This window comes from Neolamprologus brichardi, chromosome 15 (genome assembly GCF_056152115.1).
Source record: "Neolamprologus brichardi isolate AB-2024 chromosome 15, ASM5615211v1, whole genome shotgun sequence".
Taxonomy (NCBI): Eukaryota; Metazoa; Chordata; class Actinopteri; order Cichliformes; family Cichlidae; genus Neolamprologus; species Neolamprologus brichardi.
Genome location: NC_142118.1, coordinates 31,834,397 through 31,856,741, shown reverse-complemented (window position 1 = coordinate 31,856,741; position 22,345 = coordinate 31,834,397). Strand labels below are relative to the sequence as shown.

Genomic DNA, 22,345 nt, shown 5'->3' with positions numbered 1-22,345 from the left:
CACTTTCCCCAATATTCCCTTTCTTACTTCCCTTTCTGTTCACATACTGCATTTGCCTTATGCATTGTTGTATTTACCAACAATGAGCAGTTTCCATAATCATTTTTATTAAAAGTAGTGCACATGTAGTTTACCAGTCCTTAATGGCAGCAAGTGGAGAACGAAACTTGGAACCAAGGGAACATAACAATTTCATAGCACACTGATGTGGAAATTAAAAGTCTTGCACTTCAGATATCGTTTGACGTTCATATATTTAAACGATCCAAAGTAAAGTGCTTGTGAGTACAATGATGTTTATGACTGGACGTCTTTATTGCAGCAGATGGCAAAACTGCAGCTGATCTGAATCACTGAACGAAAGCCTTCATCTTCACCTGATTAAGTCTGATTAAACAGGTGTAAATTCAGGGAAGCAGGCAGACCCGCACCACCTCTTTCTAATAGCCAGCCTATTCACATCCACCTCCCCCTATACCCTCCCCCTCCTCACAGCAGCCCTTTCAGCGACACACCACATTTCTGTTCATCCTTCACCAGCCACCGAACATCACCTTGTTCCTCCTCCGGGACCAGATAACGAATACCAGGCTTTCTTTAAACCTGTAAGTTCATGTTCTTGTTGTTGTGGCTGTTTTCTGAAGCGGCGTCGTGTTCGCATCAGAAATGGATGCTCCGAGTTAAAACGGCAGCTAAAGATAACCATTTTCAGCGAATAGTAAGTTCCACTAGTGTCTGCGCAATCTTTGCAGCATCGTTAAAATTTGGGCGATTTCACGCTTGTTTTGCACATCTTTAAAACACTGTTTAATATTAGCTTTTTAAAAATGATATAAAAAAAATTATTTAAATTGGAGAGGACCACTCTGGAAGCTAGAGTCGTGATGCGACACGAATGTCGTCGTCCTTCCCTTTATTTGCATCCCACCACATCCGTGTCGAGTTATCATTATCTACAAGTAATCGTTTTTCCCGCTGTGCGCGTGACTTCGAAATAGTTTTCACTGCGTGATAGCCAACGGCAGGACTCGGGCCTGGACTCTTACGTAACTAAATTACAATGCAGGACACTTGAGGCATAGCACAAACTGGGGAAAAACGACCTCGGGGCTTGATGAAGACGTGATGTTTTGACATGTACGTGGACGACGGCTGGATTGTGCAATGGTAATTTTTAGGAGGGTAGGAAAAGACGTGCTGTTGAGCAGCTACATCCTGTATAAGTGTGCACAGAAGGGGATCCTTTATGGAGACAAAGCACCCCTCCCCCACGGCCTGGTCACAAATTTCTTTGACCTTGATATAGCTGAGAGGTTGGAGCTTGTTGGTAGGCTAAATATGACACAAGGTGACCTCGCTGGCTTTGTTCTTTCCACTGACTGGCGGTAAGGTCAGTGGCTTCCAAACACAGGCCCTGTGAACTTCAGAGATATCTTTTTGGATCCTCGCCTAGCAGTTTTCGTTCAAATCATGTGCTGTATAAGTGTATCTACAGTTCACACAATCATTTTATTATATTAGTCATTTTGTTGCACTGAAATGTAACACGTTACACTGTTAATACATCAGATTTGGCAGTCTCTGCAGATTGGACATAATATTTTGGTAAGGTCTGGTTTATTTTATTTTTGTCTTTCTTTGACTTTTTTGACCTTGATGTGTGAGCCACATTATTTACAGCTGCACAGGTCAGGACTAAGGCCTCAGCCCCAAAATACAACTGTCATTTAACTGTTATTTTGAAATAATAATTTCGTGTTCTTAATGAGCCTCACTGGCTGTTAAGAAAGTAAGCAGTGTAGTATTTGGAAAAAGGAAATACTTTTATGGCTTTCAGCTGAAGATAAAAGATAAGATAAACCTATATTAGTTCCACATGTGGGGATTTTTTTTGGTCATGGCACAGAAGGTACAATTTAAAAGCAGTAAAAATTACCCCCCCCCCCCCCCCCCCCAAAAAGAAAAAAAGAATAGAATAACATACTTTGTTATATTGGGAAATTGCACTCGGTACTATTGCACCTCAGGCAGACATGGCGAAAGTTATCATTGTGTGTGTGTCTGTCTGCATGTGTGTGGTCATCTGGAGAGACCATGTTGTAGAGTGTGACAGCAGTTGGAAGGAAAGACCTGCAAAATCTCTCCAAAACCATTTCTGTCATCAACTACATTTTTATTTCCGAGTCCCCTGATATTTTTTGTCTTTTCAGGCAGTCAACGTAATGTGCTTTATGGAGTAACCTTGGCAACCGGCTGACACTGTTGCCAAAATTTATGCCTGTGGTCTGTGTCAACAGTAGCACATAGTTCCATTTTGTGGGGAGGAGCAGTTTATAGATTACAGTGTAAGGTTTCAGAAGAGTTTGCGGTTACAATGTAGCAGATTTAACTCCATCACAGTCATGCTGTTTCCTCAAAGCTGTCTCTGACCTCAACACTCCAAAACCCAAATACTTACATCTTTTGTGTTTATGGTGTTATGGTCACATCATTTGTGGTCAAACATATTAGCCAAAGTCAACCTTGAGTGAGGTAGTGTTTAATCATTTTATCTTAATGATTAACTAATGAAATGAACAGCTTGTGTCCCCTTTGACTTTTTGATGGTGTTTATAAAACCAACCATTGGACCCAATGTAGGTCATTTCACAGTAGACCCTCTGCAGGTTACTGAGACATTTCAGCCCCAAATCACATTTAGATGTATTATTATGGCCTGTAAGTGTTTCATACAGATTTAGATGGGGTTTTTTTTAAGTTTACAACCCGTACCAAACAAGCAAACATAACAAAAATCTTCTTTTTGTGTATATACAATAGAATTTGTAAAAGACAAGATTATTTTGTTTTAACCTCCAGTGAATCAGAGTCATTCTAAGACTGGCTCCTTCTTACTACCTGCAGTCTGAATACGGCCACAGCCCTGTTTATAAGGAAACATTTTACCTGTAGGTGAAGTGGAGAGAGCAGTATCAGTGTCGAAAGAATAAACCCTACACCCGTTGGCAAAAGAACAGGAGAAAGTCTGACTGAAGAAACTGAAACCGTAGTGTCTGAGGAGAAAGTCAGAACCTTCCAAACTGTTTCCACTGGTGTTTGTGGTTTAAAACAGTGTGAGAACAAGGAGCACCTGGGGCCCTGTACCAGGAAGCATGGTCAACAATCACAGTTTAAAATAAAACTCTGAGGTGTTCCTGAACAGCTGATCACAGGTGGTTCAGTCAACTCTGAGTTTAGCACATGCATAAAAGGGACCTTCACCCAGTAATAGGCCCAGAATGTTTAAAGAGGACTGGGAGGAAATAAACTGGAAATGGGACAGTTTTAGCTCAGGTGAACATTTGAGAAAACCCACAAACCTGAGCTTTTGTAGTCTTTCTGGAAGTTTTTGGCTGAGTTTTGGAATTAAGACTGGAGCTAACGGGAATAGGAGCACTTGTTTGTTTTTTTTTTGTTTTTTTTTTTGTTTTAATCTTCTGGTGCTTAAAACAGTTTAGAAGAACTTTTCACAGATAGTTTTGGTCAGTAATATTTGCAGTTAATATTGTGCTTTTCTAGTCACACTTACCACTTAGAGAACATTAGGATACGTAAGTCACATTCATGGAGTTTTTTATTCTGTATGCATCAAGTTTTTTTTTTTCTGCACATGCCCAATTTAGAATGAGCATTTAGCCCAAAGTTCATGTCTTTGAGATGTGGTTTGAGCCAGGAGCCTTCAGTGCCATCTACTCTACCACCGTGCTGGCCCATCTTCAGCAGCAGTCAACACAATCTGTTTTAATTTTTTTCCCTTTGTTTTATTTTGTCATTTGACAAGTTGACTGAATTTAATGTTTCTCTCTGTCTCCCTGCAGGTGCAATCATGTCCTCAGTGCTCCAAAAGCTTATCAGCCCTCAGGCCGGCAGCGCTGCTGAGCCTCCCAGGAACAAGGTGACGGTGGTCGGGGTGGGCCAAGTGGGCATGGCCTGTGCTGTCAGCATCCTGCTGCGGGTAAGACAAACTCCACCTTCAGCCAGTGTGTGAAGGAAAACATAAAGGTGTGATGAAATTTAATTATAAAATGACCTCCTGTTTCCACCATTTGATGTAAAGAAGCGAGCACTCCCTGGGAGGCTGCTGTGTCTAGAAAAAGAGATGAGTTGTCACCAGCAAAACCTTGTTTCTCATTGGTTAAACCTGAGATGCGGTAGCACAAAGTACCGTTCAGTGTGTCTCGTCTCTGTGCAGACCCATGCTCTACTGTCATGTCTTTGATGTTTGGAGTCAGTTTCTCTGACAGTCTTAACTCATCCTCTGTGATTTATGGAAATTCTGGCCGTTTGACAGTTTTTCACTGATTTTTCAGACGTAATGATTTTTATTTTCACCAAACTGGTGAAGAAACTTCCACAAACTCACTGCTGTCTAACTGAATAACTTCTGGAACCAGCCATATTTCTATAATAAATAACAGATCTGCTATAAGGACACATCCTCATACACCTCTCTGCATTGAATCATTAGTTATTATTAATCTCTGGCTCTGTTCCACAGCATGTCTTTTGTTCTGTCTTCCTCCACTCACCACAACTGGTCGCGGCAGACGGCCGCCCCTCTCTGAGCCTGGTTCTGCCAGAGGTTTCTTCCTGTTAAAAGGGAGTTTTTTTTTCTTCCCAATGTTGCCAAAGTGCTTGCTCATAGGGGGTCAAATGTTTGAGGTTTCTCTGTATTATTGTAGTGTCTTTACCTTGCAATGCTCTAGCCTTGAGGTAACTGTTGTTGTGAGTTGGCACTATATAAATAAAATGGAATAGAATTAACAAATTGACAACAGTTTTTTTTTTTTCATCTTTGGAGTCTTGGGGAGCTCCAGAGTCTCCTGGAGATCCTGGAACATGGCTATGTGGAGAAATGTGTGGAAATGCAGTAGTGAATTTTCTCCTGTGGTCAGGACCTGTGTGATGAGCTGGCTCTGGTTGATGTGATGGAGGACCGTCTTAAAGGAGAGATGATGGACCTCCAGCACGGCAGCCTTTTCCTCAAAACCTCCAAGATAATGGCAGACAAAGGTCAGGAGCTGGAGCTGCACTGACCTCCATGCTACAGAAAGATGTCTGAATACATGCCTGAGCAGATCATGTGTTACTCTTTCCTTCCTCCTTCAGACTACGCAGTGACGGCCAACTCTCGCCTAGTCGTGTTGACTGCTGGTGTTCGCCAGCAGGAGGGAGAGAGCCGCCTCAACCTGGTGCAGAGGAATGTTAATGTCTTCAAGTCCATCGTCCCTCAGATTATCAAGTACAGCCCCAACTGCACAATCATTGTGGTCTCCAACCCTGGTAAGTGCAAGAGTTTCATAAAGACCCTTATGAATACTACTTATTTATATTCATTTGGTTTTCGCAATAGCTTAGTTTCCTCTTCTGCATTGTGTGTTTGTGTTTAAATGCAGTTGATGTGCTGACATATGTGACCTGGAAGCTGAGCGGTCTGCCAAAGCACCGTGTCATTGGCAGCGGCACCAATCTGGATTCAGCCCGCTTCCGTTACCTGATGGCTGAGCGACTCGGCATCCACGCCAGCTCTTTCAACGGCTGGGTGCTGGGTGAGCACGGAGACACCAGTGGTGAGTCCACACCTGAATTAGCTTCTGTCTAATAACAGCATTATAAAATCATATCTGCATGTAAAATCTCCATGAATTCCTGCTTCAGTGCCCGTGTGGAGCGGAGCAAATGTGGCCGGAGTCAACCTGCAGAAGCTGAACCCTGATATCGGCACTGATGCCGATAAGGAGCAGTGGAAGGCCACACACAAGGCAGTGGTGGACAGGTTGTACTTTGAACTCTATACCTTTTTATTTTAAAGTCACACTTTTTCAAACATAATCTTACTACCTAATGCAAATATGTGTGTGCCATCAGTATATAAGTAAATGAAATCCTCTCCAGCATTCAGTAATCGGTAATTATTTGCATCACAAGCATACCATCAGAAAAATGCTGCTGGGACACTTAAACTGACCTCTAGAAGTTACAACAGAAAATGATTGGTAAAGGAAGGCGCATGGTGATCTGCACAATCAAACTAACAGATGTTCTGTTTTCGAAGCCAGTATCCTTCTGTAATTAAATGTGTCATTCTGGGAATGTCTGCAGTTATTCAAGGCCACAAGTAATTACAGTTATACAGAAGGTGGCTCCAGTGGGAATAGAACCTCTAACCTCGGTCGTTGTATTTAGTTAGCTTCAGCTCTGAAACTAATGTAAGTGTGCAAGGACTCGCTTCAAGGTGTGGGTTCTGTTAATAATTGTGCATTTAAGACCAGAGAGATGTTATCAAATTATACGTGAAGCTGCTACTGTTTATTGTTTATTCAAAGTACTTTTTTATATGCATCCAGTATCATATCGCTTCAAAAAATAAACATAAACAATATAAAAATAAACATATTTTCGACTTGCTATAGGAAGAGCTAAGTTTTTATACATGTTGCTCAGAATGATTTACAATCCTGTAACTTTTTCCCCATAATAAAAGCCTTCCTCTCAGTGTGCCTGGGTAAACTAATTGAGGTTCCTGTAACACATTTAATATCTAATTGCAGACAGATGCTAATAATGGTGTTTTGTATCTCAGTGCCTATGAGGTGATCAGGTTGAAGGGATACACCAACTGGGCCATCGGCCTGAGCGTTGCTGACCTCACCGAGAGCATTGTCAAGAATCTGAGCCGTGTCCATCCCGTCTCCACCATGGTCAAGGTCAGACACACACACAGACACTCTGTCTCGTACAGTTGGGGTATAATGTCTTACTTTGGCACGCAGCGTGCATCAAACCACCAACCTTCTGACCTGCTCTGCCTCTTGAGCCACAGTCACCCCATGAAAACCATTTTTCACATGATGGCTGTTACACAGAACAGCGCTTTGGCTCTTTAGGCCAAAGCTACATTTGCTGTAAATCACGAGTTAATTCTCAACATTAGCCATATGATTTATGAATCCCCTTTGGGGTTTTGAATCAGAAAGGGCAGGTGGTGTGTCTCTTCATTTTGTGTTTGTCTTTTTCAGAACATGTACGGTATCGCTGAAGAGGTCTTCCTGTCCCTGCCCTGCATTCTGAACAGCAACGGTGTGAACAGTGTGGTCAACATGACTCTCACTGATAATGAGGTTGCCCAGCTGAAGAAGAGTGCTGACACACTGTGGGGGATCCAGAAAGACCTCAAGGACCTGTGAACACACCACGTATCACTCCCATGATGCAGTGAGGCCTGTCCTCGCACACGCAGTCCTTTCATAATCTTGCCCATTCTTCTAGCTTTGTGTTGCCTTATTTTGAAGAACAGTACCAGTGTTTTTAAGACTGTCAGGGAACTTTTCAGTTTTACATCATGTTTCTGCTCACTCCATGCCAATCACCAGATTATTTGTAGGTCTAAAAATACTGGTATGCTTTTTTTTAAAAAAAGGGCACATTTGCTTTCTGTCGTGCGCTAGGCCTAAGTTACTGTCGCAGTGATTGTGTTAGCACATCTATGCTCACCTTTGTTCCTGTACTGTCTTTGGATTCCAGAGTGTCAGCCAGCATATGCACTTAGAAGTCCACACAAAACCCCCAAGAAAAACACACTAAGTGTCACTGACTGCTTCAACTGCATTTTCACATGTTGTTTTAATTTAGAGCAGGGAGTCACTGAGCAAAATAATCAACAAAGCCAAAGGACAGCCTTCCTCTCAAGTTGCTTCTTTGAAGCAGACAAATCATCACATACTTGGGTCTAGATGGGAAATCTTTCTTTCTCTGTGCTGTCAAAGTGAGGTGCAGTAGCAGTGGAAGCATGTGGGTATCCAGCTAGGACTGATTTACGGATACGAGTTGTGATTTTTCTGGCCTTGTGTTGTAATCAGCAGTGTGTGACTTAATAAAACTACACCTCCTGAATGTGTCTTTGATGTTTGTTCATGTTAATGTTACAGCCTGTAGTAAAACAAGGAATCTGTTCTATCATCTGGTGGAAAAGTACAAATAACTTTTGTGTTTGATCTAAAAGACAAACTGCAATAATTTAGAAGTCATTTGAAGGCTTTTTTGGCAAATTTTGATGGAGACAACATGTCAAAGTTAAAAGTGAAATAATTTTCATTTTCTGAAATATTCACTCTAAATCTTGTGTCACAAGAACGTTTCAAAAAAGTTGGCAGGGGAGCAGTCTTGTATTACCAACTAAAAATAGTTTATCATTTGGAATGATAACCTAAAAATAATACTGCAATATCTCAATTCGAGCTGATCAACATGTAGATAGATCTATAAAATCTTAGGCATTCCAATGACTTGTTTATCTGTACTGATAAAACTTTACTTTAAAGACTTAGTATGGAACGCCAGGACTGCCATAATGAATTAAATACACCATTAAATAATTAATTAAATGTAGCAATAATTAATTAAAATCGGAAATAATTAATTACATATTTATGACACATTTAATTAATTATTGACACATTTAATTAATTATTTCTTTATTTCACATTTTAATTAATTATTGCACAGTTGACTCCTTCAGGTCTCACCATGAAATAATTTTATCTGTCAACCTCACCCATCAAACTCAGGGGGCGGGGCTAACGCTGATCGAGTCTAAACCATTGCTTTGGCCTGGTGGCCATTGTTTTTAGCACACAACAACCAGCATGTGGAAACTAACAGAACTGAACTTTGAAAAACCCTGTTTGTGTGTGTGTCACCAAATACCGTTTTAATATTTTTTAGCCGAGTATGTAGTGGTTTAATCTTCATGTGTCTGGTCGGTTTGTCAAGATACAGCCTCTTTGCAAAAGTGCTTCGATGATTTCGGAGATGTCTGCCCAGTCTCACGGCAAAGCGTGGATAGACCCGCTCGCCTCGCAAGCAATCGAGCTGTTATTACCACCGACAAAGCGCAGGCCCCGGTAGACAGCTGTAATAATCCCCGCTGACACTGACTTATTTTACTGAGGTTATATTTATCGGGGGTTTATTTCCTGATGTTCGTATGTGTCCTACGTGTTTCAGTATAATTCTGAATTATGACTAACATTAAAAACATGTTTAAGGAGGAGAGAGAGAAAATAAATTCGATTAACAGCTGATCTTTGGGTTTTTGTTCAGTAATCAGTGTGACCTGCGCATAAACGCATAAAAGAAATAACGTTGGTGTTTCCGCCATGTAATAACTGCTGGCTTTAACTGTAGAAAGGTTGTACGACACTATGAAACACATACAGACTTCATGATTTTCGGCTAATATTTTTTATTGTGAATATTAATCATGAGGGTAAACGGACCTGTACACCACAGAGCGAGGTCAGTGTATCCACGATATCTTCAGCTCTATGAGTTAACACAGAGTTTCCCAGCTGACTAATCTAACGGTCATCTACGAATATGTCACGGCTCATATCTATATGATTATACAGAAAATCATCCTTATTACTGCCAACTATTCCAGAGACGGGAAAATCTACAGCATAAAGAACAAAACATCCAGAAGTCTGCACGATGTGTTTCACAGTTTGTAACAAGCCTTTGACCGTTAAACATAACATGACCGAAAAAGAAAAAAAAGAGAAAAAAAATTCACAAATTATATGTTAACCTCATTTATTTTTATTTAAGTAAACTCTAAAAATTCTAACAGACAGCTGGTGCTTAGAATACAGTTGAATAACTATTAAAAAACAGATGATATAATATTTCTGTCCAGGTTGCAGTCTTCATGATGAACACGCTGTTGCAAACTCTGCTCCTCTCGGTGGAAATGCGCCTACTCTTCTCTTTCTTTAAAACATTTCAAGTCAGTTTACTCTCAAAATTCACTGTTAAATCCAAAACACACCAGATAAAGAAAAGCGAATGGTTTAGTCAACACATGTGCCAGTGAACCATTAAACGTCTGTAAAACTGTGCAGTTATGAAACGTAACTTTAACCTCAGCCAAACCGATTTGCTCAGTTGTAAATAAAACAGCGAAGTAAACGTGACCCGACAGACAAAACCTGAGTGAATTAAGTCCAGCGTTTAACCGCTGAGAGCTAAAACTCAGCTGAGGTTTCAAAGCTGTGCCGGTGATTGGACATCAGCCGCTGATGAAGTGGGTTCGCCTATAAAGTGCTCTGTTGGGAAACAAGCTCCAGCAGCTCTGCGCTCGGGAAAAACTATATTTACTTATCTTGTGCAGAAACATTGCGTTATATTGTGCACCGGCTGCCCAGTTAAACTGTGACTATCACCAGGTAACGTGGACGTGTTTCTTGAATTAGCAGCAGGTGTTAAACAACCGCTGACAGGTGAGGAGGAGGAGGATGCATGCAGGTAAACTGAGGGCCTGTTGAGCTGATCGCTGGTGTCGGGAGAAACACGTCAGCTCGTTCTTTATGTTACAGAAGCACAGAGACACAAGACCAGGCGGAAAGAGACGATCGTTCGGTGAAAATGAGAATCTGCAAATGCAACATGTGGAACACAGAGAGTGGAATATCTAAACAAACCGGTTAAGCCCCCACCCCTCCAAAACAAACAAATACACACAAAATAAACAGTTAAGCTGGAACACCGGGGCTGTGAGCTCGGTGCACTCTGTCAGCTAACTGTTAGCCGAGCTAGCGAAATCTCTGAAAACATCCGAGCACTTTTGCAAACATGTTCTATGTTGACAACCTGACTAGACATTCGCAGCTAAAACACTATTATTAAAACTACACCACTGCTGCCTGTGATTTGAAATGCATTCTGGGATACCAAGTCGACACAAGCAATCGATTATCTAGGATTGACCTGTCTTACCTTACTTTGCACGGCAACCAATCAAATGTTAGAGAAGCTGCAGGGCAGCGTTAACCCCGCCCCCTGAGTTTGATGGGTGAGGCTGACAGATAAAATTATTTCATGGTGAGACCTGAAGGAGTCAACTGTGCAATAATTAATTAAAATGTGAAATAAAGAAATAATTAATTAAATGTGTCATTAATTAATTAAATGTGTCATTATTTAATTAATTAAATGTGTCATTAATTAATTAATTACATGTGTCATAAATATTTATTTAATAATTATTTCCGATTTTAATTAATTATTGCCACATTTAATTAATTATTTAATGGTGTATTTAATTAATTCATTATGGCAGTCCTGGCGTTCCATACCCTGGAACACCATCTGTGAATTGTGGTACATCCTGAGATTTGATTTTCACCTAGGTGTCATCCACATACCTGAACCAATGACTTTATGGGGATGTGTTTTTATAGTTATTAAGTAGGTTTTAAGCACATGTAGAGAATCCCTTTAACAATGTGTTTTATTTACATTGTTAAATAGTGTAAGGATAACTCTTGTGAAGCAAAAAAAGGAAATAAGCTGTAATAATAATAACCAGTATTCTGCCAAAAATGGTCTCATGTTCTGTAGTGCTATAGTGGACAATTGCAACATTGTAAAATTTTATTATTACTATTATTATTGTTATTAGTAAAAGGAAATAATTAATAAAAACAAACTACCACTGAAGCTAAGAGAAACTAAACTAAAACTGCTCAAACATTAAAAAAAACTAAACTGAAACAATTAAACTCCCTCTGGAAACTAAATGGAACCAAACTGAATGAATTTGTTTTGTTTGTTTTTTTTTTAAAAAAAGGAACTAAAAATAAAAAGTAATTTGAAACTAGAAAACTTGAAGAACTCAAACTGTCAATTATTGACTTGAAACGCAATAAAGAAAAAACTATTACAACAAGTATATAACCATGGAACAAATGACAAGAGGGTTACCTCAATGTTTTTAATAGCTTTTTTTTAAAGGTATTATTTAATATTGGTACCTTGCCTTGGAGTGACTGTGACTACCTAATTTGCTCTGGTGTAAATAAAATATTCTGATTCTGATTCCCAATAGACACTAAATGGATGTTCCGGTAATAAGAATATATTGAATAGACAGAAGCGCTTTGATCTGGCTTGATTCAGCATTTTTAATTTTTTTTACAATTCTACTAAACACATTTGACTATTTTCCCTGTTATTATTTAGTTTGCAGTGCCCTTTTGTGACTGCAGTCAATTAAATCACTTCATTTTTACTACTACTACTAAGGATCTCCTCGTATAACTCATCAGATTATTAAGACGAGACAAAGGACAAGACATGCTCTCTAAAAGTATTTTATTTACATAGTTCTCCTCTCCATTGTAGCATCTGAAAATAATTTTACATTAAAGATAGGTGCAAAAGTTTTAATCAGGGAAACCTTTTTTAAATAAAGAGTTTTAAGAACACTGCTGTCACCGTTTGACTTTCCACCACAAATAACATAATTCCCCAGATCATGTCCTCTGTTTCAGGTGGGCACCTCCAGTTCTCGCAAGAACAGAGAAAAGGGTGAAACCTTTTTTGTTCTGGCTCTTTTAACAGCTCTTCTGTAAATGTAGCCGTTGTAGCGTTTTCCAAAGCGAAGGCTGAGAGGGTTGTAGTTGAAATTACTTCTGCGATCATTGCAAAGGAGCTGCCTCTGGTCCTCGTTCTCTCTCAGGGAAAAGCAGAGGCTCGGATCCTCTGCCAGGAAGTCGCCTGCTGTTCTCCTGAATGCAGAGGACACTGCTCCTGAAGGCAAACCCCAGACACATCAGTCCACAACTGGAAATACATAAACACAGCAGAGTACGTGCAGCTGTAACCTGCTACACAATCTATTCAATCAGTCATCACCACTCTGCATTTAAGGAGAAACACCCACACACACACACACAGTGTTTGATGAGGTAACTCATGTATTTTTTTTTCTTTTTTAGATTATTTTAGTTTGACATGTACTTTTGTTTTTAAAAAGAGGATTTTATGACCATGAAATATCTATGTGTCAATTATTTTTATACCAAGTTATGGGTTTATTGTTTGTTTGTTTTTTAGCTTCATAACAAAATTAAGACAATCAATTAGAACATCATAATTTTCACTTAAAACATTAAAGCAGCCACAGGAGTTAACAAAGCCTTCAAGGTTGATGCAAATATTTCATATGGATACTCTGTTTATTACTGATTATGTCCAAATCCTCAGCTAATCCATGAATCATAAGGAAAATACAGTCCTAATGATAGTAAGACTGTATATTGCTTTCATAATGATGAGAGAACAGGAGGCTCAGCGCTTCATCCTACAGCTACAGTTACTCAAACTTTTCTGCCCCACTTCAAAAGATAGAAACAGTTCAGATCTCACAATTCTTAACATCAGCATTTTGAACAAGCCTCAACATTTTCCTTTAAGTCTGTTTTGTCTGCAAAAGTCAGATTCATTTGATTCAGTTTTACTCCACATTGTTCTGGTCATCGGTGCAGTGGGGCCTGCAACACTGTTTGAGAAGAAGTGTATTACAACAAGATAGTGTGCCAAAGTATTACGAGAAGGAAACAGGCACAAACTGCAGACATAAACCCCATCAAGCTGCTTTGGCATGAAGTAGACAGAAGACTGAATGCAAGACAACCTAAAAGTGCAGCAGATTAGCAGGAACAAAAAGTATATACATTAGAATTAGTATACCTATAGCAGGCTCAGCTTCTGAATGATTCAAACATTTTGATTCAATTTAGGGCTGAGAATTTCATGATTTTTTTGCACCCCTCTAGCCTGTATTCTGAGACGTGAAACTACATTTTTTCAAACCCTTTATTTTTAGTGTAAATTCCAAATTCACAAAGCCTATAAAAACCTAACTGGTTGCAACTCTTGAGGCGACACGTTTCCTGTCTGTACTGATAGTGCTAAACGATTAGCATAATGCTGTAATAAATAACAAATAAAAAATATTAGACTTCAGCAGCCACCTGTTGCATGTGTTCTCTGTGCAGGGTCGACTCCTGGCAGAGCTGCTCCCACACTCCGTCCATCCTGGATAGCAATCAGAGCGCAAACCACAGCCAAAGCCAGTAGTCTCATCTTTCAGCACCAGATCCAAAAATTGTTTGTCTACTCAGCCTTCCCTCCATTCAAACCTGTTTTATGTCTCCACCAGGTGACCGCCTGCGCCGCTTGGCTGCCAGCCAATCACAGTGCGTGCATCTCTGTCCTGTAAATTGTAGAGCTGATTGATGCTGCTTAAGTCATTTATCAGCGCTTCTACGAAATGCTGAGAACATCATTCAATACAAAACACTATGCTGCATAAAAAAACCCCCAAACACTTAAATGAAAAAAGCTGTGGAGCTGTGGAGTAACGTTGCAGTGCAGTTTTTAATCCCATCTCAATCAAAAAGCTGGAGCGGGAATGTGGAATAAGTCGTCACTATAAAAATATTCTAGTTTTTTCATTCTTCGTTTTTCACTTGGAACAAGGAGTACAGTGCAAAAGTCTTTAGACACCCATCATTTCTTTATATTTTGCTTCAAGTGAGTCTTTTGTAATTTTTTCAAGTGTGTATTTGCTACTTTGCTACTCATTTTTTTGTCCAGCTCTTGTATGTCATCTTTCTTTCTTTCTTTCTTTCTTTCTTTCTTTCTTTCTTTCTTTTATTTTCTGTTAAACACTTAACAGGGACCCGAGTCATTTAAACATAAAAAACCACACATAACTGTATGGATGACTGTAGAAAATAGGGACGACCTAACAGCTCCCCCAAAATGAAGCCAAAACATCTCTATCGCCCCCTGGTGTCTGGCTGCGGGATAGGTCACCCCCCTCAAGTCGGAAGGTCTGGGTTTGAGGTGAAACCCTCCATGCATACTCCAAGAAGTACTGACTTTATCATCACCCACCTACTTTCTTTTAAATAAATAAATAATTTTTTTTCATTATTTACAATACTAGAAAAGAGAGGGGGAACCGCTCCCCCATAACTAACTAACTAACTAACTAACTAAATAAATAAATAAATAAAAATGTATAAGGGACATTTGCAACACTCTGGTCAGAAAAAGCGCACGTAACATCATCAAGGACCACACACACCCACAGCACACACTGTTCACACTCCTGTCACCTGCTACAGGTGTGTGAAAGCAAGGACAATCCACAGGCTATCAGGCTACTGAATCACTGACTTATGCTTGAACTGTGATTATCTTTAACCTGTTAAATTGCAATTTTTTACATCTATATCCAACATAACACAACTTCATACAGTCTAAACATTTTAATATAGCACATTCTGTATATATTACCACTGTGACAGTGTTGCAACTACTGGCACTTTAAATTCTGACTACACCCACACGTAAGCTACATAAGCACTTGTTTTACTTTATTATTTTCTATGCTCAGACTTAAACTTATTCTTTATTTTAGTTAGTTGTTATTTAGTTGTGTGAAGGGAACCTGCAAAGTAAGAATTTGATTGCTCTGCATAACCACTTGTGTTTTGTGGTGTATATGACAATAATCTTCTTGAATCTTGACTGTAAATAACATCTGAACTAGATCATTTTGAACATGAACAAAACATCTGAAAATGAGCTGTGAACTATGAAGTAGAAACGTGAACTATGAGCTGTGAAAACCAAAGGGGCTGTAAATTGTCATAGCAGGAGCTAGAGAGACAACTCAGGGAGAGGATTGTGGCTCAGGTGAGGGTCAGTGGCACTGGAACATACAGAGATAACTGTAAGTGATGGCAGCGATTGGTCAGGTAAGAAGAGTAAGTAACCAGGAAGTGTCTTACAGATTTTGTAGGTGGAGGCTGGCGTGAGGGGAAGGCAGTCGAAGTGATCCAGGTGTCCAGAATCCGAGGGTCCAGAGGGAGTGTTTATCGTGAATCCTTTGAGAAGGAGCAGGGAGGAAGGCAGGCGGGTAAATGGATATCTAACAGAGCTTGGGCTGTGACCATGATTACTGAGCAGACAAGCGTTCAGAAGTGGTGAGTAATGTTGAGAGTGAAAAGATGTACCAGACGATTCCTGAAAACCACAGAAAAACACCAGGTAAGCATACACCAAATACGATGATGCACAGGAATAACTTGTTGGTCTGGTGAAGACTTATTGAGAATCAGAATCAGAATACTTAATTGATTCCTAGGGGAAATTATGTTGGTTACAGTGCTCCAGTCCAAACAGTAACAAAAACAGACAATACAAGAACTAAGAAATACAATATATACAATATATACATACATATAACTCACTTACTAATAAATATCTGAATAAGAACGAAGAACATGTGCAAAAAGGGTGTTGCTATAGCAGGATGTGTTTGAGTGTGTGTTGAGAGCGCTGGTCTTATATGCAGGCAGCCCCAAATTGCCAACAGGCGCAGATCCTTATTGGAATGAAGAAGCTGCACCGATAGGTGGGAACTCCAGCTCTTCGGAAAAACACACAGCCACTCACACGGACCATGACAGTAACATGTTTAATACCTAATTATCACATCAAAAATTGTATATACACTCCACACCAGTTGGTGGCGGCACCATTTATCTGTTTGCCAACCGCCAATAAACAATATAAGGAAGAAGAAGAACATTGTATATTTAGATGGAGTTTTATTGACACATGCATTCTTCTTATAACCAGGACAGAGGAGAGAAGAGGAAAAGTGAGGAGAGGAGATGGGAGTGTGGCAGAAAGGTGAAGAAGAGGTGAGAGCAGACAGAGGGCATGCAGTTTAAAAGGACCCACTATGACACAAGAAGAGCAGATTTTATAAGACCCACAGAGTAAACAGTGAGTAGGAGGACTGCTGCAGAGGGATGTCAGAAATGTTCCTCCATGGCTGACAACAACAACTACAGACACGTCTGTGACTGCGATGAACACCTGAGTGTAAGACGAGGACTGAATATGATACTTTAACCTTTAAGAGTCAAATATGAATGTGTGTAACAGTGCATGATTATGTATTATACATATATCAGAAATATGTGAAATTTAACAGCATGTCAAATCTATCTGAACATGGAAACCAGTGTTAAAACCATTTCAGTCTCAGTCAGTGTTACTGAAACATTCACTTCATCTCCAACAGCAAGTCACTGACACAGACAGTTGGAGCAGTTACAGTCAAATCATTGATCAGTGTTTTTATAACATTAGCTGCTGTTGCTGCACTAGTGCTGCTGCTATCTTTTTCTTATTGTAGGTCTAGCTAACAATATCAAGTGTCTTCATATGACTGTTGTCTAATGTTCAAATGTAGATAACACCACCTGCACCACCCTGTTACACAGCACAGCCCTCTCATGTAGGCTTGGCTGCAGCGCATATTAGCAGCTCCAGTGACATCAGCTTTCTGTGCAGTACACACTAGACAGGAGATCCCGCTCCATAGTGTCATCACATCTACAGACTGTTACATATTCTCACCTGGTAATAAGAAGCTGCACACAGAAGCTGCACACAGCTGCACACAGGAGCTCAGCTGGGCTCCACCCTTGGCCCACGCACCTGCCGTGAATCTACCTGATGACCTGGACTCCTGGGCTATTTAAGCGGAGGGCTCAGAAGGCTTCTTCGCTGGGTTGTGGACTTATTCTCGTCAGTACAGCCCCGATAAACCCCGTTTGTTGTGTGATTACTCTGTTTATGCTCACTGCAGTTCTCTTGTGCTTAGGTTCTTGTACTCGTCCGTAACCCCGATCGGTTTCCCTGGTGGCGTGGAGTGGAGTGAGAGTGAGTGTGCTGGAAACAAATACGAGAGGTGCGAGTGAGCGGAGCGTGTTTGGATTCAGAAGAGTGCCGAAGACAAACTGGGAAGGAGCGAGTGAGCAGAGTGTGTGCTGGACTTTGTCCACTTTTCCCCTGGACCATTGCACATCCTGCCCTGTACACGTGGGGTTTTGTAAATAAATATACGACTGCTGTTCTAGTTCAGCTGGTCTGCGCCTGGTGACAGGTGCAATTATTATATGACATTTTATTATTGTATTGTATTATTCATCCATTCACCTCTACTTTTCTTGCATTACATCACATAGTCAGTATAAATATGTTTTTTAATGAATGATGAAAGTCGGATGAATTTAATGAGCCCTTGTTGAGAGAGATGGGACAGAGAGAGACAGAAGTCCCCCCCTCACCTCTTATTGCCTCTGAGAGAAATAAAAAGGTATTAACATTTAGGCTGTTATGTTTACAATGATTTGAAGTGCTATTAGTAAATCATCTTAATTCTTAATCAGAATTGAAGTTTAATGAATATGTTGAATGAGAAATTTGGTAATTGACATTATTTAAATGTGTAGATTTTGTGTGTGTAGACGTGCCTCAGCTTTGCCCTTGAAAGATTAGTGTGTGTGTGGCTGCAGGAATGTTGAAAGATAAGAAATGTGCCAGAACTCCATCCTGATAAAAGACAGGATATTAAGAGTTAACAATAGAGTCATAATTCATATGTGATTTTGCTGATAGTTAATCCTGCTTAACTGACTGAAACTGTTTAGAATACAATCAAGTTTAACCAAAGCACCGAATAAGAAAATATGATAATAACTCTGTAGGCCCCATACTGAGAGTCTGTGTGGAAAGGATGGGAGGAGCCACTAATCTAACATTAACATGTAAATAAAATCAATTATACTGAATATATTTGTTTCTGGGAAGAAAGTTTTCCTATGTATTTGAATCAAAAAGACATTATGTGGATGTTCATGTGAAAATGAGCTGATGGTGAATCTAATTGAAGATGAATTGCATGGGTTGAGTGATGCTTCATAAAGTGAAGTATATTCATATGCACCCAAATGTTCATGTGTAATGGAATTTTCTATGTTAAGAAGAAAAGAAGAAAATGAAATGAAGTGATTTTGAAGGCTAAAAGTCAGATTCAGAGAGGATGAACGTTTATGGTTAGTTGCTCGAGTTCTTGCGATGAGCAGGAGACGTCATCTGAAGACTCGTCCCGTGAGTCCACAGTTTGACAGAAATTCTATCAGGATAAGATGAGTAGTTTGGCATCTCTCCATTGGCAGCTTGTATCTTTTTACATTCAGATTCTTAGGATAATAGAAGAAGATAAATAAAGATAAGAACAAGTTTCAGAGGTACCTACACAGGGAATGTGTGTAATGCACAATAAATGAAGTATCTAAACAAAAGGATATGCACAAGTTATATACAGAAACAAATATATAGATATATCTGCAGGTACAGTGTAAAGAGGAGGATCAGTTCAGTATAAGGTGCTATGTGATTGGTGGTATTGCACATTGAGTAAGCGGTAGGAATACTGGTTGCTGCTGTAAAAGAATACAGTTCTATAAATAGAGGTAGGTAATGAATACTGGTTAGAAATAAATATAGTGCAAGTGTCCATGAGTGTTAACAGCACAGTTAACCTTCAATCAGGGTGGAGGTAGAAACTTCTACTGAGTCTGTTTGTCTTTGACCTGTTGGACCTGTAGAGTTTACTGGAGGGAAGGTGGGAAAGTGAGTGTCCAGGGTGCAAGGGGTCCTTGATGATGATGCTGGCTTCCTGCTGAAGTCTGCCAGTATAGATGTCTCTGAGGGGGGTTAGTGAAGTGCCGATTGCCCACTCTGCTGCCCTCACCATGTGCTGCAGTTTCCTCTTGTCCTACACAGTCCAGCAGTTGAAGCAGAGTGTGCAGCAGTAGGTCAGAAGGCTCTTGATGGTGGAGCAGTAGAAATTAATTAGCAGGCTTTGGGGCTTGACATTGCTTCCTGAGGAAGTACAGCCTTTGTTGTGCTTTCCTTACCTGGTGGGAGATGTTTGTGGACCAGGTAAGGTCGGCCGAGATGTGGACTCAGAGGAACTTGAAGCTCTCCACCCTTTCTACCTCCTCCCCATCAACGTAGAGGGTGGAGTGCTCAGATCGCTTTGTTCTGCTGAAGTCGATTATCATGTCCTTGGTCTTGGCTGTGTTCAGATGCAGGTTGTTGTCGTCACACCATTGCTTCAGATGCTGAACCTCCTCTCTGTAGGCTGAATCATCGTTGTTGTCAAACAGTCAAATACAAATACAAATTTTATAATGGTGTTACTGGTGTGGATTGGAGAACAGTCATGGGTGAAAAGTGAGTATAAGAGGGGACTGAGGACACACGTTCAGAGTGAGGGTGGAGGAGGTGTGCGCTCCCATTCTGACGTTCTGGGGTGTGTTGCTCAGGAAGTCCAGTATCCAGCTGCACAGTGAGCTGCTGGGTCCTAAGTTGCTGAGTTTATTAACCAGTTTGTGCAGTTGAACTGTATTGAAGGCAGAGGTAAAGTCCACAAACAGCATTCTCACGTACGTGTTTACTACTGTCCAGATGTGTGAGGGTTGTGTGAAGAGCTGTAATTATGGCGTCCTCTGTCCACCTGTTTGCCTTCTACAGACTGTAGCGGTGAGAGGTTGAAGATGGTGGTGAAAACCTCTGCTAGTTGCACATGCTTTAAGCACTCCACCGGCTGCACCATCAGGACCAGCTGCTTTCCTCGCATAGACTGCGCAGTGTGGCTCTGACCTGATGCAGCTCCAGCTGGATGGGGGCGTCGTCCCTCTCTGTAACGGCAGGATAGGTGTTGGTGTCACTGTTTTGTTGGTCAAAGCAGGCGAAGAACTGTTTTATGGTGTCAGGTGAGGTGATGAGCGGGGAGTTTGTTTGTGTGCGATTGTCCTTGTAGCCAATGAGTGTCTTGATCCCCTGCCACATGTTTCTGGAGTGGTTTGTGTTAAAGTGTTCCTCGATGCGCTGTTTGAATCTGCATTTGGATTCTTTGATGCCTTTAGATTAGACGCCTCTTTGTAGGTTTGTTGGTCTCCTGATTTGAAGGCGCTGCTCTCAGTAGAGCTTGCACCTCACTGTTGAGCCATGGCTTCTGCTTTGGGAACACTTTAACAGTCTTTGTTGTTACACTCTCAGTGCAGATGTATGAGAGTACAGCAGATGTGTGGCCCTCCAAGTCTGTTCCTTCTGTGAATACACTCCAGACCATATTGTCCAAACAGTCCTGCAGAGCTGTGGTGGCTTCCACAGTCTAGTGTAGACTGTGTTACTTCTGGGTCTTAGAGACAAGGTTTGGATTTCTGAGGATGTTTCTGGGGGATCTAGTTTTGGTTAAATTATAGTTCTGCATTCTTCATCATCATTTCACTTATTTCTTGGTGTTCACATCTCATTTATTTCCCTTTCCTTATACAACTGTTATTTCATGCTGGTTTAAATGAGTCCTAAACTTCATTGTATGTGACATTAAACATCTTAAATGTAACTTTCTGTAGGAAAGAAAGCTGTAGGAGCCCAGGTTTCATCTTCACACACATCAGGAACAGCTGCTCCATCACAAACACCACAGAAGAAGAACAACACTGGATCAGATTTATTTATTTATTTATTTATTTATTTATTTATTTTTTGCCTGTCCCATTTGGTTCTTTAGCCGTCAGAATTGTTGTCTGAAGACCAACAAGGATACCCAATGGATTTATTTTGCCAAATGGATCATCATGGCATTGCCGTATTGGTCCATTTGATCGACCTTTGTTTTTATTATTTATTTTATTTTATTTTCAGTTGTTACAGACGGGACAGACATGAGTGAGGGATAGGAAAGGGAGAAAGAAAGAGGAAGGAAAAGAAAAACAGAAGGGGAGAGGGACAGTGAGAAAGGGGGGAAAAAAAATATCTCCGGGATCACCTGTTGAGAGAAAAAGAATAGAAAACAAGCAAAAAAAACAAAACGAAACAAAGCAACATACTATACACAACACCATCGCATTAATCTACCTAAGTGTAAACAGCAGTAAACACTAAATATTGAATGTTGTTGTGCAGCACGCAGGACAGACAGCGCACAATGTGCTTTGAAGTAGCAGCCAAGAAAGGTGTGATTTAAGTCTACAAACAGTGAACACCTGTGTGCACACCTGTGTGGATCGGCGCGCTTGTATTCAAATGGTTTCCCCATGTAATGGTCTGCAAGAGGATGTAGAGAGCCATAGCCCTGTCCCCCAGGGCATGAAGCAGGCATGGAGGAGATCCAGGCCCCAGACATCCAGAGGTCCCAGAGTGCAAGAGCCCAAGGAGGACCACCGGAGGGGCATCCGTGCCACCTTCATGGGAAGGGCTGAGGATACCCAGGCGAGGGGTCACCCAGTAGCCACCGGGCAGAAACTAGAGGGGGCTGCACCGGCGTGCCCGTCGGCTCCGCCGGCAGCCAGCTGTGCCAGAGTGAATCGAGCCGCAGGCACAGAGGCCGGAGGCCCGAGGGCCCTCCGCGCCCCGGAAGAGGCCTGACTGAGCAGCAGGCGCCAGGCCCCGCCAAGTAGCCACTAGGAGTGAGCTGGCACATGACCTGAGCGCCCAGCCCCGGACACCAAGAACCAACAATGCACCGACCCCTGAGGGCATCAGTCACCGGCAGGGAGTGTGGTGAGGGGAGATA

The 22,345-nt window shown here is 41.0% G+C and overlaps 2 protein-coding genes and 1 long non-coding RNA gene across 3 annotated transcripts; 2 read left to right on the top strand and 1 right to left on the bottom strand.

Moving 5' to 3' along the window:
- Positions 1-458: 458 nt before the first annotated feature.
- On the top strand, positions 459-7,932 carry ldhba (lactate dehydrogenase Ba). The gene is made up of 8 exons (XM_006808346.3): positions 459-605; positions 3,858-3,994; positions 4,935-5,052; positions 5,149-5,322; positions 5,436-5,609; positions 5,698-5,815; positions 6,623-6,746; positions 7,059-7,932. Exons 2-8 carry the CDS (start codon positions 3,866-3,868, stop codon positions 7,224-7,226), a joined length of 1,005 nt encoding a protein of 334 aa, XP_006808409.1. The 5' UTR covers positions 459-605; positions 3,858-3,865; the 3' UTR covers positions 7,227-7,932.
- Positions 7,933-12,367: 4,435 nt separating this feature from the next.
- On the bottom strand, positions 12,368-13,977 carry kiss2 (kisspeptin 2). The gene is made up of 2 exons (XM_087852262.1): positions 13,857-13,977; positions 12,368-12,630 (listed from the first exon to the last, which is right to left on the bottom strand). The coding sequence occupies exons 1-2, from the start codon at positions 13,966-13,968 to the stop codon at positions 12,368-12,370; spliced, it is 375 nt and encodes a 124-aa protein (XP_087708388.1). The 5' UTR covers positions 13,969-13,977.
- Positions 13,978-16,545: 2,568 nt separating this feature from the next.
- LOC118455771 (uncharacterized) lies at positions 16,546-18,545 on the top strand. The gene is made up of 3 exons (XR_015720700.1): positions 16,546-16,788; positions 17,384-17,499; positions 17,576-18,545. It is a non-coding gene; the product is annotated as an uncharacterized LOC118455771 (long non-coding RNA).
- Positions 18,546-22,345: the final 3,800 nt, after the last annotated feature.